Source organism: Microcaecilia unicolor, chromosome 8 (genome assembly GCF_901765095.1).
Source record: "Microcaecilia unicolor chromosome 8, aMicUni1.1, whole genome shotgun sequence".
NCBI classification, from domain to species: Eukaryota; Metazoa; Chordata; class Amphibia; order Gymnophiona; family Siphonopidae; genus Microcaecilia; species Microcaecilia unicolor.
In genome coordinates this window covers 8,660,472-8,681,708 of record NC_044038.1, presented here as the reverse complement: position 1 = coordinate 8,681,708, position 21,237 = coordinate 8,660,472, and the positions used below count along the sequence as shown (strand labels likewise).

Here is a 21,237-nt window from a genome sequence, read left to right as displayed (position 1 = left end):
CGCACGATCTCTTTGAGATTTACAGAACATTAATCTTGCAGCTGAATGTCGAATTAATTGAATTTTAGAAAGCATCTTAACAGGTTACAAAGAATTTTCGTAATCGAATAGAGCCAAAATTGAAAGCTGCACAATGATTCTGAAATGATTTCGCAGAAAATAAAAACGTAACGGACGCAGTCGCTTCAATTTAAAGTAAGCTTTCCGAACCGACCATTGATCTGAGGCTCCCTCGTCGGTGAGGAATCCAACAGCATCCCCAAGACTTTGGACACCCTTTCAACATTTAGTTGTGCCCCACCATGAGTTGGAATACACTGAGGGATATTTTGCAAATTTAAAGTAAACCATAAGGTCCTGGTCTTATCAGCATTCAATTTAAGTCATACTGACATGGACCAGTCTCTGATCCTACCAATACAATCATTTATGATAGAGAAGGTAGAGTCAACCTCCAAAGCAGTAGGAACCAATACAAAGATGTCATCAGCATATAAGGCAACATAAGCGCGCTTGGATTCAAAAGAAACTTGCCCAAGCAAACTCTTATATATAAGTTATATAAAAGGGGAGAGATAGATGAACCTTGGGGAACCCCGCAAGGGGGTACCCATGAAGATGAAAAAGTACCATCCTTTAATACTAAATATTGTCTGTTCTTCAGGAAAGACTCAAACCAATAGAAGACAGAGACTACCAGTCCAACTTCAGAGAGTAGTTCTAATAAGATGATATGATTAACAGTATTAAATGCTGCAGAGATATCAGATTGTAACATCCATCATCTCAGGACCTGTGCACAATACCCGCTTAACTTTAGTAGTTAATGACAACGGCAGGGTCTCTGTACTATGGAAGGAACAAAACCCATGCTATGAACTATACAACGGAGCATATCTATCTAAATAGTCGGATAACTGAGAGCCAACCACAAATTCAACCAGTTTAGTGAGGAATGGAATATTTGCTATCGGCCCGAAATTAGAAACTTGAGATAAGTCTCCATCAGGCTGCTTTGGTCTTGGAGTCAAAACAATGCTCCCTATTTCTTGAGGAAACATAGTAACATAGTAGATGACGGCAGAAAAAGACATGCAAGGGCCATCCAGTCTGCCCAAGAAGATAAATTCATATGTGCTACTTTAATTGTACTGTCCTCTTTAGTGCACAGACCGTATAAGTCTGGCCAGCCCTATCCCCACCTCCCAACCACCAGCTCTGGCACAGACCCTATAAGTCTGCCCAGCACTATCCCTGCCTCCCACCACCGGCTCTGGCACAGACCGTATAAGTCTGCCCAGCACTAGTCCCGCCTGCCAACCAGCAGCCCCAGCACAGACCGTATATGTCTGCCCAGCACTAGCCCCGCCTCCCAACCACCAGCTCTGCCACCCATTCTAGGCTAAGCTCCTGAGGATCCCTTCCTTCTGCACAGGATTCCTTTATGTTTATCCTACGCATGTTTGAATTCCGTTACCGTTTTCATCTCCACCACCTCCCGCGGGAGGGCATTCCAAGCATCCACCACCCTCTCCGTGAAAAAATACTTCCTGACATTCTTCTTGAGTCTGCCCCCCTTCAATCTCATTTCATGCCCTCTCGTTCTACCGCCTTCCCATCTCCAGAAAAGGTTCGTTTGCGGATTAATACCTTTCAAATATTTGAACGTCTGTATCGTATCACCCCTGTTCCTCCTTTCCTCCAGGGTATACATGTTCAGGTCCGCAAGTCTCTCCTCATACGTCTCGTAACACAAATCCCATACCATCCTCGTAGCTTTTCTTTGCACCGCTTCAATTCTTTTTACATCCTTAGCAAGATACGGCCTCCAAAAACCAATCTAAGTCTAAAGTAATGTTAACAAACGAGCCAATTTAGAAGATCAAATGAAAGGTTTTTCAATAATTTGGACCCTCTGATCTAGATCATCAGCTCGAGACCCTTGGGTGAATAGATTAACACAGGCTGAAATTTAGACCAAGTCCTATCAATTGGGAATCTTATCTAAATCTGTATTCTCAGAAATTAGTTCAACATAGCAATTAGCAATCCCAGAAATTGCCTGAAAAGATTGAATAGTTTTGACTTCAGAAGCAAAATAGTCAGCCAGAGCCTCTGCAGAAGGTTGACTAGAAGAAATAGGACATTTTAGATTTTGCTGCAGTAAACCAAATAATTTTTGCAAGTTTTTCTGTTCTCTCTAATGTTGAATAATACGTTCTCTTGGTTAAATTTAATTCAATTTTATAAAATTTGTTTCCAACTTGTCCTCATTCATTCATTTGTAGATTTATGCCAGCTATTCCTTAGGGATATCCTGAAAACCAGACAGGCTGGTGGTCCTCCAGGACAGATTGAAGAAACATTGCTTTAGAACATGTGGGCAGAGGAAGTGATTTTACAGAGACTCGATATTTTGGTGGGAAGGGTTCTAGTACTAGATCATCCCAGGGAAGAAATCCACTGCAATAGCCAAACTGGGAGAAGTCTCTCTACTATACCGTTGTACCCTTAAATTGTAACATAGGGTTTTCTCTCTTGACTTGTAGGGCAAATTCCAGGCCTTTTATCAGTATGCAAAAACATTTAATTCAGATGACTTTGATTATGAGGAATTAAAGAACGGGGATTATGTCTTCATGAGGTGGAAGGTAAGTTCTGTTCCCTATGACACCTGGATTAAATTAGTTTTGTCAGTACCTGGGGTAGTAATGATTAGTATAAATCTTATTTTCAGATTTCATTTGAGCATGTGCTTTTCTGAGAAATAAATTGAATAAGTCCATCTTTTTGGATAATAAGAGTTCTGCTATAATATAGAAAGGGTAAATTCAGGAAACACATTTTTTAATCATTGTAACAAGGGTTTTCTTTTGTTCTGTGGTATAGAAAAAAAAAATCCTTTGATATATCGGGCCTGAAGAGATGCTTAGTTAGGGGCCTCTTACATGTGAGCATGCCCAGAAGGCTTGCAAGGTCATTGGCCTTGGTACAGCTGTTTGCCTCATTAATTGCAAGACCCCGAGGCTCACTTTAACTCCTTCCATTGGCTGTCTGTGTGTTCCAAGCTTCATTCTGGTGCTCCGGTAGCCTCTCTTGGCGTTCCAAGCCTTAGGACTTTGGAAGAAGCATTTCCTGCCATTGACCCTGGTAGAGCTGCCAAACCTCCCTCATAGCCACCCGTGCTGCTAGTCCTTTTCAGAGGTACGGTGCTGCTCCAGGCAGACACGGGGACGGAAGCAGCCAGATATGTGGTTATTCACTCTCTTCTCGTCTTGCAGCACGATTTCAGCTGGGGAGCAGGAGAGAGCATGAACAGCACAGCTGCTGCAGCTGCCTGTGGCTGTGGATAACAGGGGGCTGCACAAGGCAAGGCGATTGTGTGCCATTTGTCACCCATCTTGTAGGTGATGTCACACAGCTGACACCATGCTGCCAGAAGGAAGACTACTAGTTTCTGGCAGTGATGTTCAGTGGTACCTTAAGGGACTGATTTACTAAACTTTTAGACACGGAATGGGAAAGAGCCTTAGTAAATGAGTTTGTAAAGGAGCTGCTGATCACGAAGGGGGATTCCCCCCACCAACTCCATTCACACTCTAATTTCCCCATGAACAGTGTTGAGTGTGGGGTAGACAGGAACTGAAAGTAGTTTCAGCTGCTGGCTCCTAAATTTTGGGGCTGGCTCCCAGATTGAGTCAAAATTTGTTGCGCTTGACTTATCACTACCTTATAGAAACAGCATCTAGTGAACTTATGCAAGTAAGTAACTTATGCACCCTACGCCTGGAATAAACTTCCAGAGCGCCTACGTCTTGCCCCTTCCTTGGCCACCTTTAAATCTAGACTGAAAGCCCACCTATTTAACATTGCTTTTGACTCGTAACCACCTGCCTCCACCTACCCTCCTCCTTCCTGTACACAATAATTGATTTGATTTGCTTACTTTATTTTTTGTCTATTAGATTGTAAGCTCTTTGAGCAGGGACTGTCTTTCTTCTATGCTTGTACAGCGCTGCGTACGCCTTGTAGCGCTATAGAAATGCTAAATAGTAGTAGTAACTGTAGCTTTGCGGAGAAGTAGCTTAGTGGTTAGAGTACCAGGCTGACAACCAGCAAAGCCAGGTTCAAATCTTGCTGCTGGTCCCTGTGATCTTGGGCAAGTCGCCTAACCTTCTATTGCCTCAAGTACAAAATTAGATTCTAATTCCCCTGGGGACAGGGAAATACCTAGTGTGCCTGAATGTAGCTCACCTGCACATACTACTGAGAGAGATGCCAGGTAAATCCAGAAAGTATGTTCATAAAAGCTACTTTTTGGCACATCTCTGTGCTCAAACTTATAGAATTGTCTTTCATATGCCTGGAGGAATAGTGTGTGTGGGGGGGGGGGGGGGGGGAGTTCTCTCAGGAAACGAATCAAAGTTATTAGTTGAATGTTTAGGAACAATAAAAAATATATAAACAACCATGTGTACGTGCTAAATTTATTTCAACTCTTTAACATTTGAATCATGCATGCAATTAATCGTGCGATTAAACAGTTTAGTTGATGTGCAGCCCTAGTTTAAACCTGACAAATGTGAATTACCGTGACAGCTCTTATGCAGGTTCGGTGTGAGCTCTGACACAATTGCTTTACCTTTATTCACCTTGGTTTACCAGTCAGGGTATAGCTGAGTAACAGTTTTTCAGAGAAGAGCTCCCCAACTGGTGTAGAGTTTGCATCACAGTTCTTTGAGATGGAACTTAGGAACCTAAATAATGTTCCACTGTTCCATTGAAAGAACTCTGAATGTGTTACATCAGGTTATAAATGTACTGTGAATAAGAACAGGGGTGGGGTTGGGTTGTGCTCAGGGCATGTTGTATTATACCTTAGAGAAGAGGGAGACATTTAAACATCTCCCAGACATGAATACTGCACGAGGCACAAATGTTTTCTGTAGGAGATAGTGCTGTAATAAGAGATCTGAGTACGGTGCTCCAAAAGAGTAGATTCGAGTTCAGCATCAGGAAATGTTATTTAAAAGAACGACGGATGCATGGAACAGCCTCCCAATGAAGGACATGGAAACAAAGCCTGGAATGGAATTTGCAAAAGCCTGGGGAAGTCACAAACTCCCAAGTTACACGGAACTGAAGAGAAAATCCTGTTCTGAGGGAATGGATCCTCAGAAGCTTAGCTGAGATTAGGTGGCAGAGCCGGTGGTGGGAGGCGGGGCTGGTGGTTGGGAGGCGAGGATAGTGCTGGGCAGACTTATACGGTCTGTGCCAGAGCCGGTGGTTGGGAGGCGGGGCTGGTGGTTGGGAGGCAGGGATAGTGCTGGGCAGACTTATACGGTCTGTGCCAGAGCCGGTGGTGGGAGGCGGGGCTGGTGGTTGGGAGGCGGGAATAGTGCTGGGCAGACTTATACGGTCTGTACCAGAGCCGGTGGTGGGAGGCGGGGATAGTGCTGGGCAGTCTTATACGGTCTGTGCTAGAGCCGGTGGTTGGGAGACGGGGCTGGTGGTTGGGAGGCGGGGATAGTGCTGGGCAGACTTATACGGTCTGTGCCCTGAAAATGACAGATACAAATCAAAGTGTAGGGTATACACAAAAAGTAGCACATATGAGTTTATCTTGTTGGGCAGACTGGATGGACCGTGCAGGTCTTTTTCTGCCATCATCTACTGTTACTATAGCTGATTAGAAAAGCCTCATCTGGCTTCATTTTCTATTAAAGCTTAGTGCAGTGTTTGTCAAGCCTCTCCTGGATGCTCACCTAGTGAATATACACAAGATTAGATTTACATATATTAATCTCGTGCAAATTAATCGTGGTAATCCTGAACACCCCACTGGCTAGGTGTGCCTCTAGGAGAGGGTTGAGAAGCAGCCCTTTTAGAGGAGGGGCGGACGACAGCGGCCCTCAAGGCCACAACGCAGTTGGGTTTTCCAGATTTCCGCAATGAACATGCATGAGATTGATTTGCATGTACTGCTTCCATCGTATGCAAATGAATCTCATGCATATTCATAGTGGAAATCTGGAAAACCCAACTGGGTTGTGGCCCTCTGACCATGATTGGCCATCCCAGTTTTAGAGAGTCAAAAGGAGGAAAATGCAAGCGAGTGGGTAAAGAGGAATGACTGACTGCAACAGACTCTGGTAACTGGATGAAGCCATTGTAGTTACTACCTTCACATCAGAAGTACGTGAGCAATAGGCTTCCAGCATTCTTCATGGAGTAACCTGGTTATAACATTAACAACAAGGGCACATACACTCATATTACCCCCCTCCTCAGGTCACTTCACTGGCTTCCGATCAGATACCGCATTCAGTTCAAGCTTCTCCTTCTCACCTACAAATGCACTCAGTCTGCAGCCCCTCATTACCTCTCCACCCTCATCTCCCCTTACGTTCCCACCCAAAACCTCCGCTCACAGGACAAATCCCTCCTCTCAGCACCCTTCTCCACCACCACCAACTCCAGGCTCCGCCCATTCTGCCTCGCCTCACCCTATGCTTGGAATCAACTTCCTGAGCCCTTACGCCAAGCCCCCTCCCTACCCATCTTCAAATCCTTGCTCAAAGCCCACCTCTTCAATGTTGCCTTCGGCACCTAACCTTAGACTGCCACTACTTGATTGTCTGTACATTCGTCCATTAGATTGTAAGCTCTTCGAGCAGGGACTGTCCTTCTATGTTATATTGTACAGCGCTGCGTAACCCTAGTAGCGCTTTAGAAATGTCAAATAGTAGTAGTAGTAGTAGTACAACAATTAGGACAGTTGTGGAGCTGAGAGATCGAGTGCAGGGCATTTGGGGAAGTTGTTTATTTTTGTTGTTGTTTGACTACTGGGAATCAATGTGCTCATCTGCTTAACACAGTAGTGAGGAAGACAACTGAGTAGATTCACTTGCTCAATTGGTCTTTATCTGCCATTATTTCATAGTCTGTTGTTTTAGCTGTAATTCAGTGTGCATAAATATCCACCCTGGCAGTGGCTGCCCTAAGTAGAAACACTTCCTGGAAGATGCCAAGTTCAAGGCAGATGATTTGCCTCCTCATTGTAATAATAACCATGTGTTTGTCACTTGCATGCAGGAGCAGTTTTTAGTACCAGATCACACAATCAAAGACATTAGCGGTGCTTCCTTTGCTGGTTTTTACTACATCTGCTTCCAGAAATCTGCAGCTTCTATAGAGGGTTATTACTACCACCGCAGCTCGGAATGGTAAGAGACTGATGTTTGTGTTAACAGCATTCCCAGGCCTGATCCCGGTGTCCTCTCTGCCGTTGGGCTCCGTAACATTTCACTCGCCTCGTCTTCTGGCCCCTCCGGATGTCGGGGTACTTGTTTTAGAAAATCGCTGCAGATGTGCCCTTTGATCTAATGCCCCCACTTAAAGGCAGCAGGTGTACTCGAGCTGACAAATGTGTAGCGGATTGATGATAGATTGTGCAGAGCTAGAAAATGAACACAATAGCGATAGTCTGGCAGAAAGGCATCATCTATAGAACTGATAATCTAGAAAAAATGTTGTTTAATTATGGTGTATTTTTGTGTCTCTTAACCAGCTCATGCTGCACAGAGCAGGAAAAATGTGGCAAAACTGCAAATATTACTTAAATATCCTACCCCAAAGAGAGAGAAGCATGTCATTTTCATGTAGAGTAGAGCTGTGTGGCTGAATATTGTTTGATCCTTCTCAATTTCCTGGTCTTTTCTTCTTCACTAAAGGTATCAGTCATTAAATCTAACTCATGTCCCAGAGCACAGTGCACCAATCTATGAATTCCGGTGACAGAGACACAGGAGAGATGGTAAACGACCAAGAACACGGCAGAAGAGCGCTTGGTCAGCGAGGACACTTCCAAAGCTGGGCAGACGCCGATGCCTTCCTCTTCTGTCCAATGGACTAGACAACGAACGCATGAATGTTAAAAGCCATCAGGCCCCGGAGCAGGGCTGACAGAGCTTTTGATTCCTCCTCCCTCCAAGTGGCACTATTCACTTTTAACCTGGTTTTTAAGCAACCTTTAATTGCACTTTTTTTTTTTCCCTTGTTGCTATAGTTTCTGTATCACCAAATCCTCCTTTTCTCCATCTCGCTAATTCACCAAGAATGGACTGGTAATGGATATGATAAGTCAGTTTTCAGTGAGACGCTGTGTCCTATCGCACCTTGGTGTGTCTGGGAGAAGGCAGGAGGAAAGTGAGTTAGGCGAGGTTAAGCCTGTTCTTGCTAGGAGACACAGCAGGCCAGCTCATGTGTGTTACTGGCTGGAGAATAACAGCATCACTCAGTGAATCCTCTTACCCAAGAGGGAACAGAATGAGGGGGGTCAGTAGGTCCTTCAGTTCCAAATGGTTGGGAATGGGGGAGGGGCATAATACAAACCCCTCTGGAATGCTACAGACCACTAATCTGATCCAAACCGTAATTAGTTTTCACCAGCAATATGTCAAGGGAATGTATCACAAGACTTCCATCCAGGCTGCCAGATGTGGCTGTGAATCTGAACCTCCCCTTACTTGTAGGTGTAAGATTGCTTCTAACTTGCGATCATCAGCTTTCAGAGCTAAAACTAAACTTAAAAAAAAAAAAAAAAAAAAAAGAGTTTTATTACAAAATTTTTATTTTTCTGGTTCCTGTAAGATAGGACCGGCATCAAATGCACAACTGCTCAGAGTTACAATGCATCTTCTGTTTTCACATTGAAAACGATGAAATGTCAGATATATTATGGTTTCCTTTTGTATGTATAATCAGCAAACACTTTTGAGAAAAAAAAAAGCTGTCTTGTTAACCTGTCCCGCAGAATAATCCAGCTTATATCTATATATACATTTAGGGTTTGTACTACTTTCTGGCTGTACAAACATCAGTGCTTCATCTTACCTTTCTCAGGTAAAGCAGCAACTGTCCTTTCAAATCATATTGGACTTTGGAGTATTCAAAGCAAAAAGACATTAACCAGGTTGAACTGAGTCACGCCTTGGGTGCCAAAATGTGTATATATATATATGTGTGTGTGTGTGTTGTGTATGTTTGGAGGGGAGAATGAAGAGAGAACTTTTACGTTAACATTTTAAGCATCCGTTCTGTAAGGAATGCCGTGCTAACCAGGTGCAGGGTTTTTCCAAGGGGGAGTTCCAGTTGCATTTTCTGAGTGCTAAAGAAATCAATTTATAACTCTGCGGAGCTTATTTTTCAGATACACTAAAAAGGCAATGTGTAGGGGAATGAGATTCCTGAGCACTAGCAATGCAGCAGTGAAAGAAAATGCACAGCCTGCGAGGGGTCTTGATTTAGATCCCCTGTTTGTCAGGGCTAGTTGGGCATGCTATGGAGATGGTGTACTTGGGGACAGAGGAAGATGGCCGCTTCAAGAGAGGCAGGCTCCCTGCACCGAGGATGTGCTGTGGAGGATTCCCTCCTCCAGGGTTCTCGGAGCCATCTGGGAGGGAGAGATGAAGATGTAGGTGCAAAATAAAAATAAAGAGAGACACAAAATGCACAGAGGTTTGCTTGATTTTATTTTAAACTTTCATTATACAAACATATACTGTATGAATAAACCACACCTAAAAAGCACTCCGATCTCAGACATGCTTTATACATTTTGAAAACTTATCAGCACTGCCACTGAAGTTTCTTAAGCTTGATTTCTCTAAATTGGGATATCAGATGATCCTACTGCAGAAACATAAGCAGCTTAACCAGTACAGAAAAAGCCATTCATTTCAGCAATTTGCCTGCAAAATGCAATGTGTGGAATTTGGGTACAGAAGAGCTATGTGGTATTTTGAGTCAGAAAGCAGCCGTCTGCTGGACTGGTCCTCAGCAAGCATGAGGTTGTTACTAAGTGTGAGTATGATGCTAACTTGGTACTGTGCATGTTTGAAAAATAAAGTATTTCTGTAAGAAAAAAAAAAAAAACCACATGAACTCTATTTCCTGTTTTCACACAGTGCAACCAATCTCCATGTTTTGTTAATTTCTAAAGGATTTTTTTTGCAAGCTGGTTATTTTACGAAACCCAAGGGAAGGTGTGTTTAGAAGAGCATTTCGAATGGACTGCAGGTGTAGTCATGAAGTATGCTCATAGGTTATAAGATACCTATGCATGTATTCCAGCCCTGTACATTTACACCAGTTTTTGAGCTTCTATAAATGTTTGCGGCTGCATTTTAACCTCCGTTTCGGCAGGTTTTTTGTGTCTTTTATAAAGACACATGGGCATCTATGTGTCTTTATAAAATAGCCTGAAAGCATTCATTTATTTGGCCTTCTGACCTAGGTAACCTGTTAATAAAATGACCCTCTTGATGCAAACGTTTCATGTAATGTGTTTGGGTGGGTGTGTTGTGTTTTTGTTTTGTTTGGGGGGAAGGGGAGGGTGTTTTGTTTTGTTACAGAAGTTCAAACATGTAACTTTTGCAGACTTCTTATAGACTCATGACATGGCAAATTGGCCATTCTCTGCATTTTGGATTCACTGCTTCAGTCACGTTTTCCTAGAGACGGGCACCTATATGCCTAAGACCATAAGAATAGCCATACAGGGTCAGACCAGTGGTCCATCTAGCCCAGTATCCTGTTTCCAACAATAGCAAGTCCAGGTTACAAGTACCTGACAGAATCCCAGATGGTAGCAAGAGTCTAGCTACTGACCCCAGGGACAAGCAGTGACTTGTCATCCCATCCCCTTTATCATTTTTGTCGCCCTTCTCTGCACCTTTTCTAATTCCACTATATCTTTTTTGAGATACGGCGACCAGAATTGAACACAACATTCGAGGTGCGGTCACACCATGGAGCGATACAGAGGCATTATAACATCCTCATTTTTGTTTTCCATTCCTTTCCTAATAATACCTAACATTCTATTTGCTTTCTTAGCCGCAGCAGCACACTAAGCAGAAGGTGGAATTAGAAAAGGTGCAGAGAAGGGCGACGAAAATGATAAAGGGGATGGGACGACTTCCCTATGAGAAAAGGCTAAAGCGGCTAGGGCTCTTCAGCTTGGAGAAAAGGCAGCTGAGGGGGAGATATGATAGAGGTCTATAAAATAATGAGTACAGTTGAATGGGTAGATGTGAAGCGTCTGTTCACGCTTTCCAAAAATACTAGAACTAGGGGGCATGTGATGAAGCTACAATGTAGTAAATTTAAAACAAATCTGAGAAAAATTTTCTTCACTCAAACATGTAATTTAACTCTGGAATTCGTTGCCAGAGAATGTGGTAAAGGTGGTTAGCATAGCGGAGTTTTAAAAAGGTTTGGATGGCTTCCTAAAGGAAAAGTCCATAGACAGTTATTAAATGGACTTGGGGAAAAGCCTCTATTTCTGGGATAAGCAGTATAAAATGTTTTGTACTTTTTGGGATCTTGTCGGGTATTTGTGACCTGGATTGGCCACTGTTGGAAACAGGATGCTGGGCTTGATGGACCTTTGATCTGTCCCAGTATGGCATCATTTATGTGCTTAGGTACTTAGGATTCTAAATGGAATGTTGCTACGCTTTGAAATTCTGCATGGAATCTTGTTATTCTTTAGAATTCTAGAATCTTGCTACTCTTTGGGTTTCTGCCAGGTCCTTGTGACCTTGATTGGCCACTGTTGGAAACAGGATGCTGGGCTTGATGGACCTTTGGTCTTTCCCAGTATGGCAACACTTATGTACATTTTCCTCATTTTGTCATTGTTGCTCTTTTGAAAATTAAAAGATTTCCTTAGTGACTTCACTCCAGATATCAGCTCAAATTTGATCATGTTACGATCACTCTTTCTCTGTGCATACAACACTGTTACCTCACTTTTTTTTTTAACAGTCCCAATAGCAGAATTTTTGCTACACCTCAGTTGCACAGGTACCGATGTTTCATATAAATGAGGTCAGTAAGCTCCAAGAAATCCTGCAGGTCAGTGGCCTCCAAGTTGGCTTCTGATTCTAGCAAGCTACAAAGTAGTAAATTTAAAACAAAACAGAGAAAATATTTCTTCACTCTGAGTAATTAAGCTCTGGAATTCATTGCCAGAGAACGTGGTAAAAGCAGTTAGCTTAGCAGGGCTTATAAATGGTTTTGATAACTTCCTAAAAGAAAAGTCCCTAAGCCATTATTAAGATGCACTTGGGGGAAAACCCACTGCTTATTTCTAGGATAAGCAGCATAAAATGTTTTGTACTTTTTGGGGATCTTGCCAGGTATTTGTGACCTGGATTGGCCACTGTTAGAAACAGAATGCTGGGCCTGATGGACCTTCAGTCTGTCCCAGAATGGCAACACTTTTATAAGCATCAAATTGTAAATTTAAAGGTTTTTTTTTTTTTTTTTACTGTTAAGCCAATTAGGTGCTTTGATAAGGTACTAAAAGTCTATATTCATGTTTTCACATCATGAAATTAAATTCTGAGACATTTTTCAGGTGGATTCCTTGTCAGAATACTGCAGGAAGCACCATTTTGTTGGAGGGGGGGGGGGGGGGGAAGGGGGACATTCATGTAAAACAGGAAACACAAAATTGCATAGCAGTGAGCTGATTGTTGGGTTTAAGCAAAACGAGAAAAAAAAAAGTGCTTTCTTTGGAAATCCAAGTTTATACCTGAAGCACAACAGGTTGTGAAGTGTTCTGGCAAAGTTACAAGAAATGCTGAGGAGTTGAAGCCTAGTTCTTAATACTTCTTCTGTAGGAGCTAGGCTATGCCTTCATGCCTTTGAAGTCAAACCCAATTTTAATATCAAAATTATGATGTACACATTCTGATAACTGTAATCATGAACCTAACTGTAAACTAATCAGTGGCTGTGAGGATATCCCACTTGAAGGAAGATGCTACAGTAGGGAGCCAGACCATATTAAAAGATGAGTGTTGATTCAGATAGGACATTACATTAGACATTGCTGCCACTGTGGGGGAATTTCAGGAAGGGCAGTGTGGCTAACAGCTGGCTGCAGGACCTCATAAAGATGCGGCACACACGCAGGTAAAAGTCAAAACATGTTATTCACATGCAGGAAGGGATAGTAATCAGCTCCGTTACTTCAGAGGCTTAGTCCTTTTCATTAGTCACTCTTAATAGGGCTGACGCCTAGCCAGGCCCGAACACAATGACTCAGGCCCCATCTGGGTATACACCAAAATCAGGTACTCTCTGGCTATATTTCAAAGTATCTCCTACCTTGGCAGTCTTCCTTACATGTGTAATTAACTCCTAGAGGCTGAGTTGAACATAGTTTCCCACCCCAGGGACCCACTTAGGCACAGGCTGCTACTCCTTCCCTGGCACCTTCTCTCAGGTACTGTGGCCTTCTCTCTGCATATGCTGGGAGGTCCTTACTCAAGGCTGCTCCCTTGAAGTCTTGCCTCCTTCACTTGGGGTCTCCCAAATCTGTTCTGCTAGATAGCTTTTAACTCCCTGCTCTCTGCTTGAGTGGCACTCACCTGGCCAGGTTAACTACTTTAATGTAGCTCAATTCCAGCTTCAGCGAGGGAGTGTCCTTAAGGAAACCGTGTCTTATACCACCCATTCCCTCATGGGCAGTATGTTATATGCAACAAGCCATAATGAGGGGAAGTCAGCATATGCCTAATATCTCAGTAAAGAAAAACACTGGCTGAAAATGAAAGCACAGCACAGACCTCTTGAATACATTTTTTTTTAAACTTGGATGTAGGTAATGCTGTAAAATGCTTCTCCTACCTCACACCCTTATCCACATCTCATTCATAAGAAACGAGGAAACGCCCAAATTTGCATGCAATAGGTCTCAAAAAAAAAAACTAGAGCTTTCATATGACTCAATGCTGTCAGTATAGTGTCTCCTCACAATTCATTTAAAAAAAAAAATCACAAATCTTTGGCATTGGTGATGTTTCTTATTTAGACCACTGTAAGAATTATCGAAAGGTAATACCACAGCGATACTCTGGAGAACATTTGTGACCGTATGACTTCTTAAGCCATATGTCACCCCTGCTGATCATGTACCTCAGAAGATTTGGACACTTTGCAAGAAGCATGAGCTTTTCTGTGGCACCCTGCATAATTATGCTGGACTTTGCGGCTTGTACTTTAAATGTGACTCTGCCACTATTGACACAGTACCTAAAGAAAGGACTGTTGAATTGAGGATTTTATTTTGAACATTTTAGGTCCCTGATTTTATCCAGGAAAAAAGGAAACAACACTTAAAGCCATTGTTCATCACTAGTAATCAACCTATCAAAAGGAGTTTACTTATAAAGTAATATATAGAGATGGTGTGAAGGTGTCCTTTGGATTGATAAATAGTGTTAACAAAATGAACCTCAAACCTCCTAGCAGGGAATTATACAAAGTTATTGCTAAACCTCTGCTTCAATAGGAGTAGAGTACTATCATGGGTTCTATTTAAGAGAGTCAAGAGAGAAAAAATCCCAACGTAAAAACTCACAAAACATGAGAAAACCGATGGGATAAAAAACTCAATTCCTCTCTCAAAAAATTCTATATCAATCTTACAAATGGACACCCATCATCAAACCACCCTAAAAGACTGACAATAGCCAGTAAAAGGACTATCTAAGGAGAACCCTCAAAACAAGGATACACCCTGGAATATACTGAGGTACTATCTGTTGCACACTCTTTAACGTTTTAAACCTTCATGAAACTTTGTTTATACATTTTGCAACAATCAGAAACCCACTCAGGCTTAACCCCAGATATAACAAGTGTGAAATACTTAGCTTAAACCAGGTGAAACACCCTCAGAAAAAAAGACTGTGACCAAATATCCCACACTAAGGGACTCCGGAGTCCTATAAAGTTGCTGCAGCGGCGAGAAAACGCCAGCCCCTCGACAAAAGCGCCTTGTTTCGCCAACCTCGTGGCTGCCTCAGGAAGAGCGCTACAAAACCATCTAGATAAACCAAATTAACACTGAAAACTAAATCGTCAGCTGTATGGAACCTCAAAGATGGTGCAGGACTATATATTACTTTATAAGTAAACTCCTTTTGATAGGTTGATATTGTATTTTTTAGTTTATTTTCTCCTGTATAATTTAGAGGTATATCATCACTAGTAATTGCATTTACAGTTTCTCAAAGTAGTTACATAGCTTATGTGATGCAGGACATTCCTCTCACTTGCCGTTGTATTTCATGCGAAACATGCAAAGTAGAAGCCAAAAGTCAGTAAAGAACCCTTTCTATCTCTCTGATGCTCAAAGCCTGAAATGGAGAGATTGGAAATTGCAATACAAACAAGGTTCCATGCAAATGGGTAAATGTTTTCATGCCCCCTGATCTTAAGGAAAAGGGCTCCGGTAAAGCATTAACCAAGATTTTTTTAAAAATTTAAAAAAAAGGTTGGGCAGGTAGCCACAGCAACTGTCATTCTGGGGTTAGTTCAAGGCTACTTGAAAACTTTTAACACACGCACACATTCTTCCTTCACATCGGCTCATCTGTTCAGTTAAATAAAAAAAAAATTTGTCAGTAGGAGGCAATGAGATATGAACCATGTTGCCAAAAAAAAAAAAAAAACAACAAATCACAAGCACATATGACGAATATTAAATTTTCAGCACTACCATTTAGAAATACAGCAAATAAAACACAACATAACATAAAAAGGGGGTGGGGCCTCAGCTGCGTTCATCTAGTAGCGCTATAGAAATGATTAGTAGTAGTAAATTTGACAAATGCCACATGCAACAAATTACTAGAGTTAATTATAGAGATTAATAACATCAGTCATCGATGCCCTCCCAAACATAAGTGAACAATTTTTTTTTAATTTATTGCATTTGTATCCCACATTTTCCCACCTCTTTGCAGGCTCAATGTGGCTTACAATACATCATGAGTAGTGGAAATATAAGAAAAATAGACATTTAGTGTTACAATATGAAAGTACAATATGCTGTTTTTAACAAGCACTTCTAATAAAGCCAATGAAAGCACACCATGAATACTACAGGGCAATATAACAGAAAAATTACTTATCTCAAAAGTCCCAACAGTTCTTAGGGTGGTGGATGCATGGAATAGCCTCCCGGTGGTGACGACAAGGACTGTGTGTGAATTTAAGAAAGCGTGGGACAGGTACGTGGGATGGGATCTCTTAAGGACAGGAGGAGATAGTGGATGCTGAGGATGGGCCATTTGGCCCTTATCTGCTGTCACGTTTCTCTGTTTCTAAATAACCGATCCAAATCCCTGCACCCGAGTCGCACTTTAGGGACTAAATCAAATGGCAGCCAAAAGTATAGAAATGACTTCATTAATACCATCATGTCTGTGACTTTGCCGTCATTTAGTTCTAGCCCCTGTAGATGGGGATTTGGATCTGCGATTTAAAAGTTTATGAACGATTGGAACTTCCGAGATTAGCAATTTTTCTTTATACTGCATTGTAGTACGTGATGGTAAACTTTCACTGATAGACTTTATAAGAGCCTGTTACAAAGAGCACATTATGCTTTCATTTTTTTTTCACGTATGTTGGGATGGCATCGATGATTAAAAGTAATTCCTAAAGGCAATTTCAGTAATTTGTTGCATGGAGGTTTTGTAACGTTTTTGAGGGCCCTGTTTTAATGTTATATTATAATCAAGCTTTATTTGCTGTATTTCTGGAGTGTGCTGCTGAAAACTTAGCTCTTTTACAGAGCGGCAGTAAGCCCAACGCAGATAACCTCGGGTGGCGTAAGTGCTCCCGACGCATGGCCATGTGCGTCTGGGGGCTTTTTACCCACTGCAGGAAAAAGGGCCCTGGCGTGTGGGAAAAACAGCTCCTGCCGCTATCACAGGGCCCTTTTCCCCGCAGTTTAGTAAAAGGACCCCTGAATTTTTTGTTATTATATGTAGCTTAAGTATGAACTTTTGAAGTCCAATTTATGTATCTATGGCGATTGCTTATTTTTCAAACAATTTAATACAATCATTTACTTCTATTTTTCTTTCATAGATTTTCATAATTTCCTTCCATCATGCAAATGTATTCGTTATACTAGAAGCTAAAACCACCCTTCACATAAAAGCAACTTAAGCTTTCAGGAAAAATGGCTCTGAGGCTCCTATACCCTATTTAGAGGCTTGCCCAGTAGGATTGTGGCCCAGTCAAGTCAGGAAGCAGCCCACTACTGTTCAACAAAAGATGCAAAGGATGCACCTTGCAGTAGATCTGAAGACACGGTGCAAAGGACATACCTTGCAGTAGATTGAGGTGAATGAAGGAAACCTCTGGAATGAGAGGTTAAGAGGAAATAGGCTTCGAACGAATCTGAGAAAATACTCTTTCACAGAAAGGGTGGTGGAGGCGTAGACTAGCCTCCCGGTGGAAGACGAATACTGTGTCAGAGTTTAAGAAGGCGTGGGACCCGTTAGGAAAAGGGGAAGTTAGTGGTTACTGAGGCTGGGCCGACTGGATGGTCCGTACGGCCTTTACCTGCCGTCATGTTTCTATCTGCAGACACTGCTTCCTAATCTACCTCATGCATATTTGCTACAGACATCCTAAAAACCTGACTGGCTTGGGAAGCTCTGGGATGGACACCCCTTCAGTGCTAAAGCCACTCAAACATAGGAAAGAGGGGGGGCTGGCTGGGAATGGTTTATAAAAGCAAATAAAGGGGTATTTCAAGATTAGCATGTGTTATCTGCCACAGGACTCCTTTTATTCCTATGGGCCCTGATGCAGATAACATGCGCTAATCTTTTATTAAAAAGGAAAAAAAATAATACTCCATTCAGAGATTTATTGAAGATGTAGCCTTTTTAACTGCTATGTATGTGTATCACAGCATAGTTAGAAAGGGAGCACCCTAGACAGTATAAAGTATCTCTGCTAGCTTCCTTTTGCTGGTTAAAAGATTTTAAATCTAAGCCAGCATACTGACAAATCTTAAAGCATGATAAAGGAGAAGTCATGGCCCACAACATGGATTAGGGAAAAATATAGAATAAGTTGACTGATTTTCAAAAAGATTGCTATTTGATTTACTCCTTTGGATGCCACATCCCTGGAATGCGCTGAACTCCGTGAATACACTTCACTGAGCAATATATTAACTAGAAATACAGTACACCAGTCCAAGATTAGACAACATAGTAAGTGACGGCAGAAAAAGACCTGTACGGTCCATCCAGTCTGCCCAACAAGATAAACTCATATGTGCTACTTTATATGTATACCTGACCTTGATTTGTATGGAGAAATTAGGCCTTACCTGCTAATTTGCTTTCCTTTAGTCCCTCCGGACCGGCCACCTGCTAGGTGTGCACAACCCATCAGTCAATCACTGGGCCGGTCTGGAGGGACGCTAAGGAACTGCCATTTTCAGGGCATAGACCATAGAAGTCTGCCCAGCACAAGCCCCGCCTCCTAACCACCAGTGCTGCCACCCAATCTCTCCTAAGCTTCTGAGGATCCATTCCTTCTGAACAGGATTCCTTTATGTTTATCCCATGCATTTTTGAATTCCGTTACTGTTTTCATCTCCACCACCTCCCTCAGGAGGGCATTCCAAGTATCCACCACTCTCTCCGTGAAAAAAAATACTTCCTGACATTTTTCTTGAGTCTGCCCCCCCCCCCCCCCCTTCAACCTCATTTCAAGCCCTCTAGTTCTACCGCCATCCCGTCTCCGGAAAAGAAGAAAATCACTGTCACATTAAAACTGTAAGTCACACAAGCAGGTGGCTTCAACTACTTGAAGCAGACTGGCATGTGTTTTAACAACTATTCAAGGTCGTTAAAATACATGTGGACTGTGAAACATTGCAAGAAGACCATAGGAAATTGGAAGACTAGGCATTCTAAAGGCAGATGAAATTTAATGTGGACAAAGAGATGCACATTGGGAAGAATAATCAGAATCATAGTTACCTGATGCTAGGGTCCACCTTGGGGGGTCAGCACTCAAGAAAAAAAGATCTAGGTGGTGCTGTAGACAATACACTGAAATCTTCTGCCCAGTATGCAGTGGTGGCCAAAAAAGCAAACAGGATGCTTGCTAGCCCTGGGTTTGATAGCATGGAATGTTGCTACTAATTGGGTTCTTCCAGGTACTTATGACCTGGATTGGCCACTGTTGGATACTGGGCTGGATGGACCGTTGGTCTGACTCAGTATGTTTTTTTTGTTAATGTTATGAAGAACACTAAGTACCAGGTTGATGTCAAAGAAAATTAATTTTTCCTCCAATAAAAGTACAAGTCCCAGATGAGAAGAATAAATCACCTTTGTTTGATATCAACCTGGTACTTAGTGTTCTTTCACTCTTGTGTTTTCCCCGTTGGACTTTTTTCTGTGGAAGTTTTGGTTTTCTCGTACTTTGGCTTTTCTTCTGTTAATCTTTTTGCCAAAAAAAAAAAAAAGAAGGCGTGCTGTAGTTGCAGGGATGTTGTGGGATATAAGACCTTGTTAGCATAGCAATTCAAATTTGATGAGCGGTTTTGTATATTTCTGTATCATAACACCTCATTAAGGGATCTGTTTACTAAAGCTTAGTGAATGCTAATTCCATTAGCGAGTGCCAAATTCTGAGACGCCCATTTTATACCTATGGACTTCTTAGCATTTAGTGTACACTAATTCTGTTAGCACGCACTAAGCTTTAGTCAAAGGGGCCCCTAATTTTGATACTGGTTTGTTATTGCAAATGAAAATTAAACAGAAATAAAACAACAAAAAAGAAAATAAGATGATGCTTTTTTCAGTGGACTAACCTTCAAGTCTGAAATGAGCAAAAGATGACAATATCAGTATATAAGTGAAACATCAAAGTGTGCCAATGACAATCTCATAGATAAAGGTGGGAGAGGTGGTAAGAAACAGGAGAGAAGGACGGGTGATGAGAAGGTAAACAAATCAGTATTATCTTATGGCTTATATTGTGATAGGAAAAACTGATCTCTGTTAATTTCTCTTTTGTTGCTGTCAAAATATTTCATCACCTTAACTTCAAAGGTCTTATGTTCTTGAATTGTTTTAGTTTGTTCTTAGTATTCTGACCACAAAGTCATTGATGCAGTGCTCTGGTCTTGCAAAGTTGTCTCCCATGGAGGCATCACCGTCATTTGTTTTGTGGTGTCTGTGAGATGAATCTTATCTTTAGCATCTGGCTATCTTCCCAATAGAACATCCTTTAAAGTATCTGCATTGAATGATTTATACCACATTTGAGGAAGAGAATGAACAGGATCCCTCATGTTGAATGATTTTTTTTCCAACAGGCGGAAGGAATAGTGAAGGTTGCAGGGCTCTTCCACGGAAGATGAGGAGACGAGAGTTCTAATTATCAAAGTCTTTATTCTTCCGGAAGTGTGAAGGGGGCGAGATATCCGGTTTCCCTATGAGTGTCTGCCCCGCCCTCTCTGTAACACAGTCAGTGAATGAAAACAGCAGAGCACGAAATCAAATTGCTGGCTCTGTAACAGTGAAGGACTCAGCGGGGGGAGGGGAGAGAGGCCAGAGGGCAGGGACACACACACTCCCACATGCACACAGAAGAAAACATTGCTAGCCCCCGTTTCATTTGCATCAGAAACGGGGCTTTTTTACTATCTCTCTATATAAAAGGCAACACCAACGTTCTATGAAGCCTCCAGCCGGAAGTGTGAAGGGGGCGAGATATCCGGTTTCCCTATGAGTGTCTGCCCCGCCCTCTCTGTAACACAGTCAGTGAATGAAACAGCAGAGCACGAAATCAAATTGCTGGCTCTGTAACAGTGAAGGACTCAGCGGGGGGAGGGGAGAGAGGCCAGAGGGCAGGGACACACACACTCCCACATGCACACACAAGAAAACATTGCTAGCCCCCGTTTCATTTGCATCAGAAACGGGGCTTTTTTACTATCTCTCTATATAAAAGGCAACACCAACGTTCTATGAAGCCTCCAGCCGGAAGTGTGAAGGGGGCGAGATATCCGGTTTCCCTATGAGTGTCTGCCCCGCCCTCTCTGTAACACAGTCAGTGAATGAAAACAGCAGAGCACGAAATCAAATTGCTGGCTCTGTAACAGTGAAGGACTCAGCGGGGGGAGGGGAGAGAGGCCAGAGGGCAGGGACACACACACTCCCACATGCACACAGAAGAAAACATTGCTAGCCCCCGTTTCATTTGCATCAGAAACGGGGCTTTTTTACTATCTCTCTATATAAAAGGCAACACCAACGTTCTATGAAGCCTCCAGCCGGAAGTGTGAAGGGGGCGAGATATCCGGTTTCCCTATGAGTGTCTGCC

At 42.3% G+C, this 21,237-nt stretch overlaps 1 protein-coding gene across 1 annotated transcript in view; it reads left to right on the top strand.

Moving 5' to 3' along the window:
- The window catches only part of GID4 (GID complex subunit 4 homolog), a 34,476-nt gene extending 24,989 nt beyond the window's left edge, over nt 1–9,487 (top strand). The window contains exons 4-6 of the mRNA XM_030212568.1: nt 2,550–2,651; nt 7,096–7,226; nt 7,734–9,487. Coding sequence (XP_030068428.1) covers nt 2,550–2,651; nt 7,096–7,226; nt 7,734–7,797 — 297 coding nt within the window. The 3' untranslated portion in view covers nt 7,798–9,487. The remainder of the gene's footprint in view (nt 1–2,549; nt 2,652–7,095; nt 7,227–7,733) is intronic.
- Nucleotides 9,488–21,237: the final 11,750 nt, after the last annotated feature.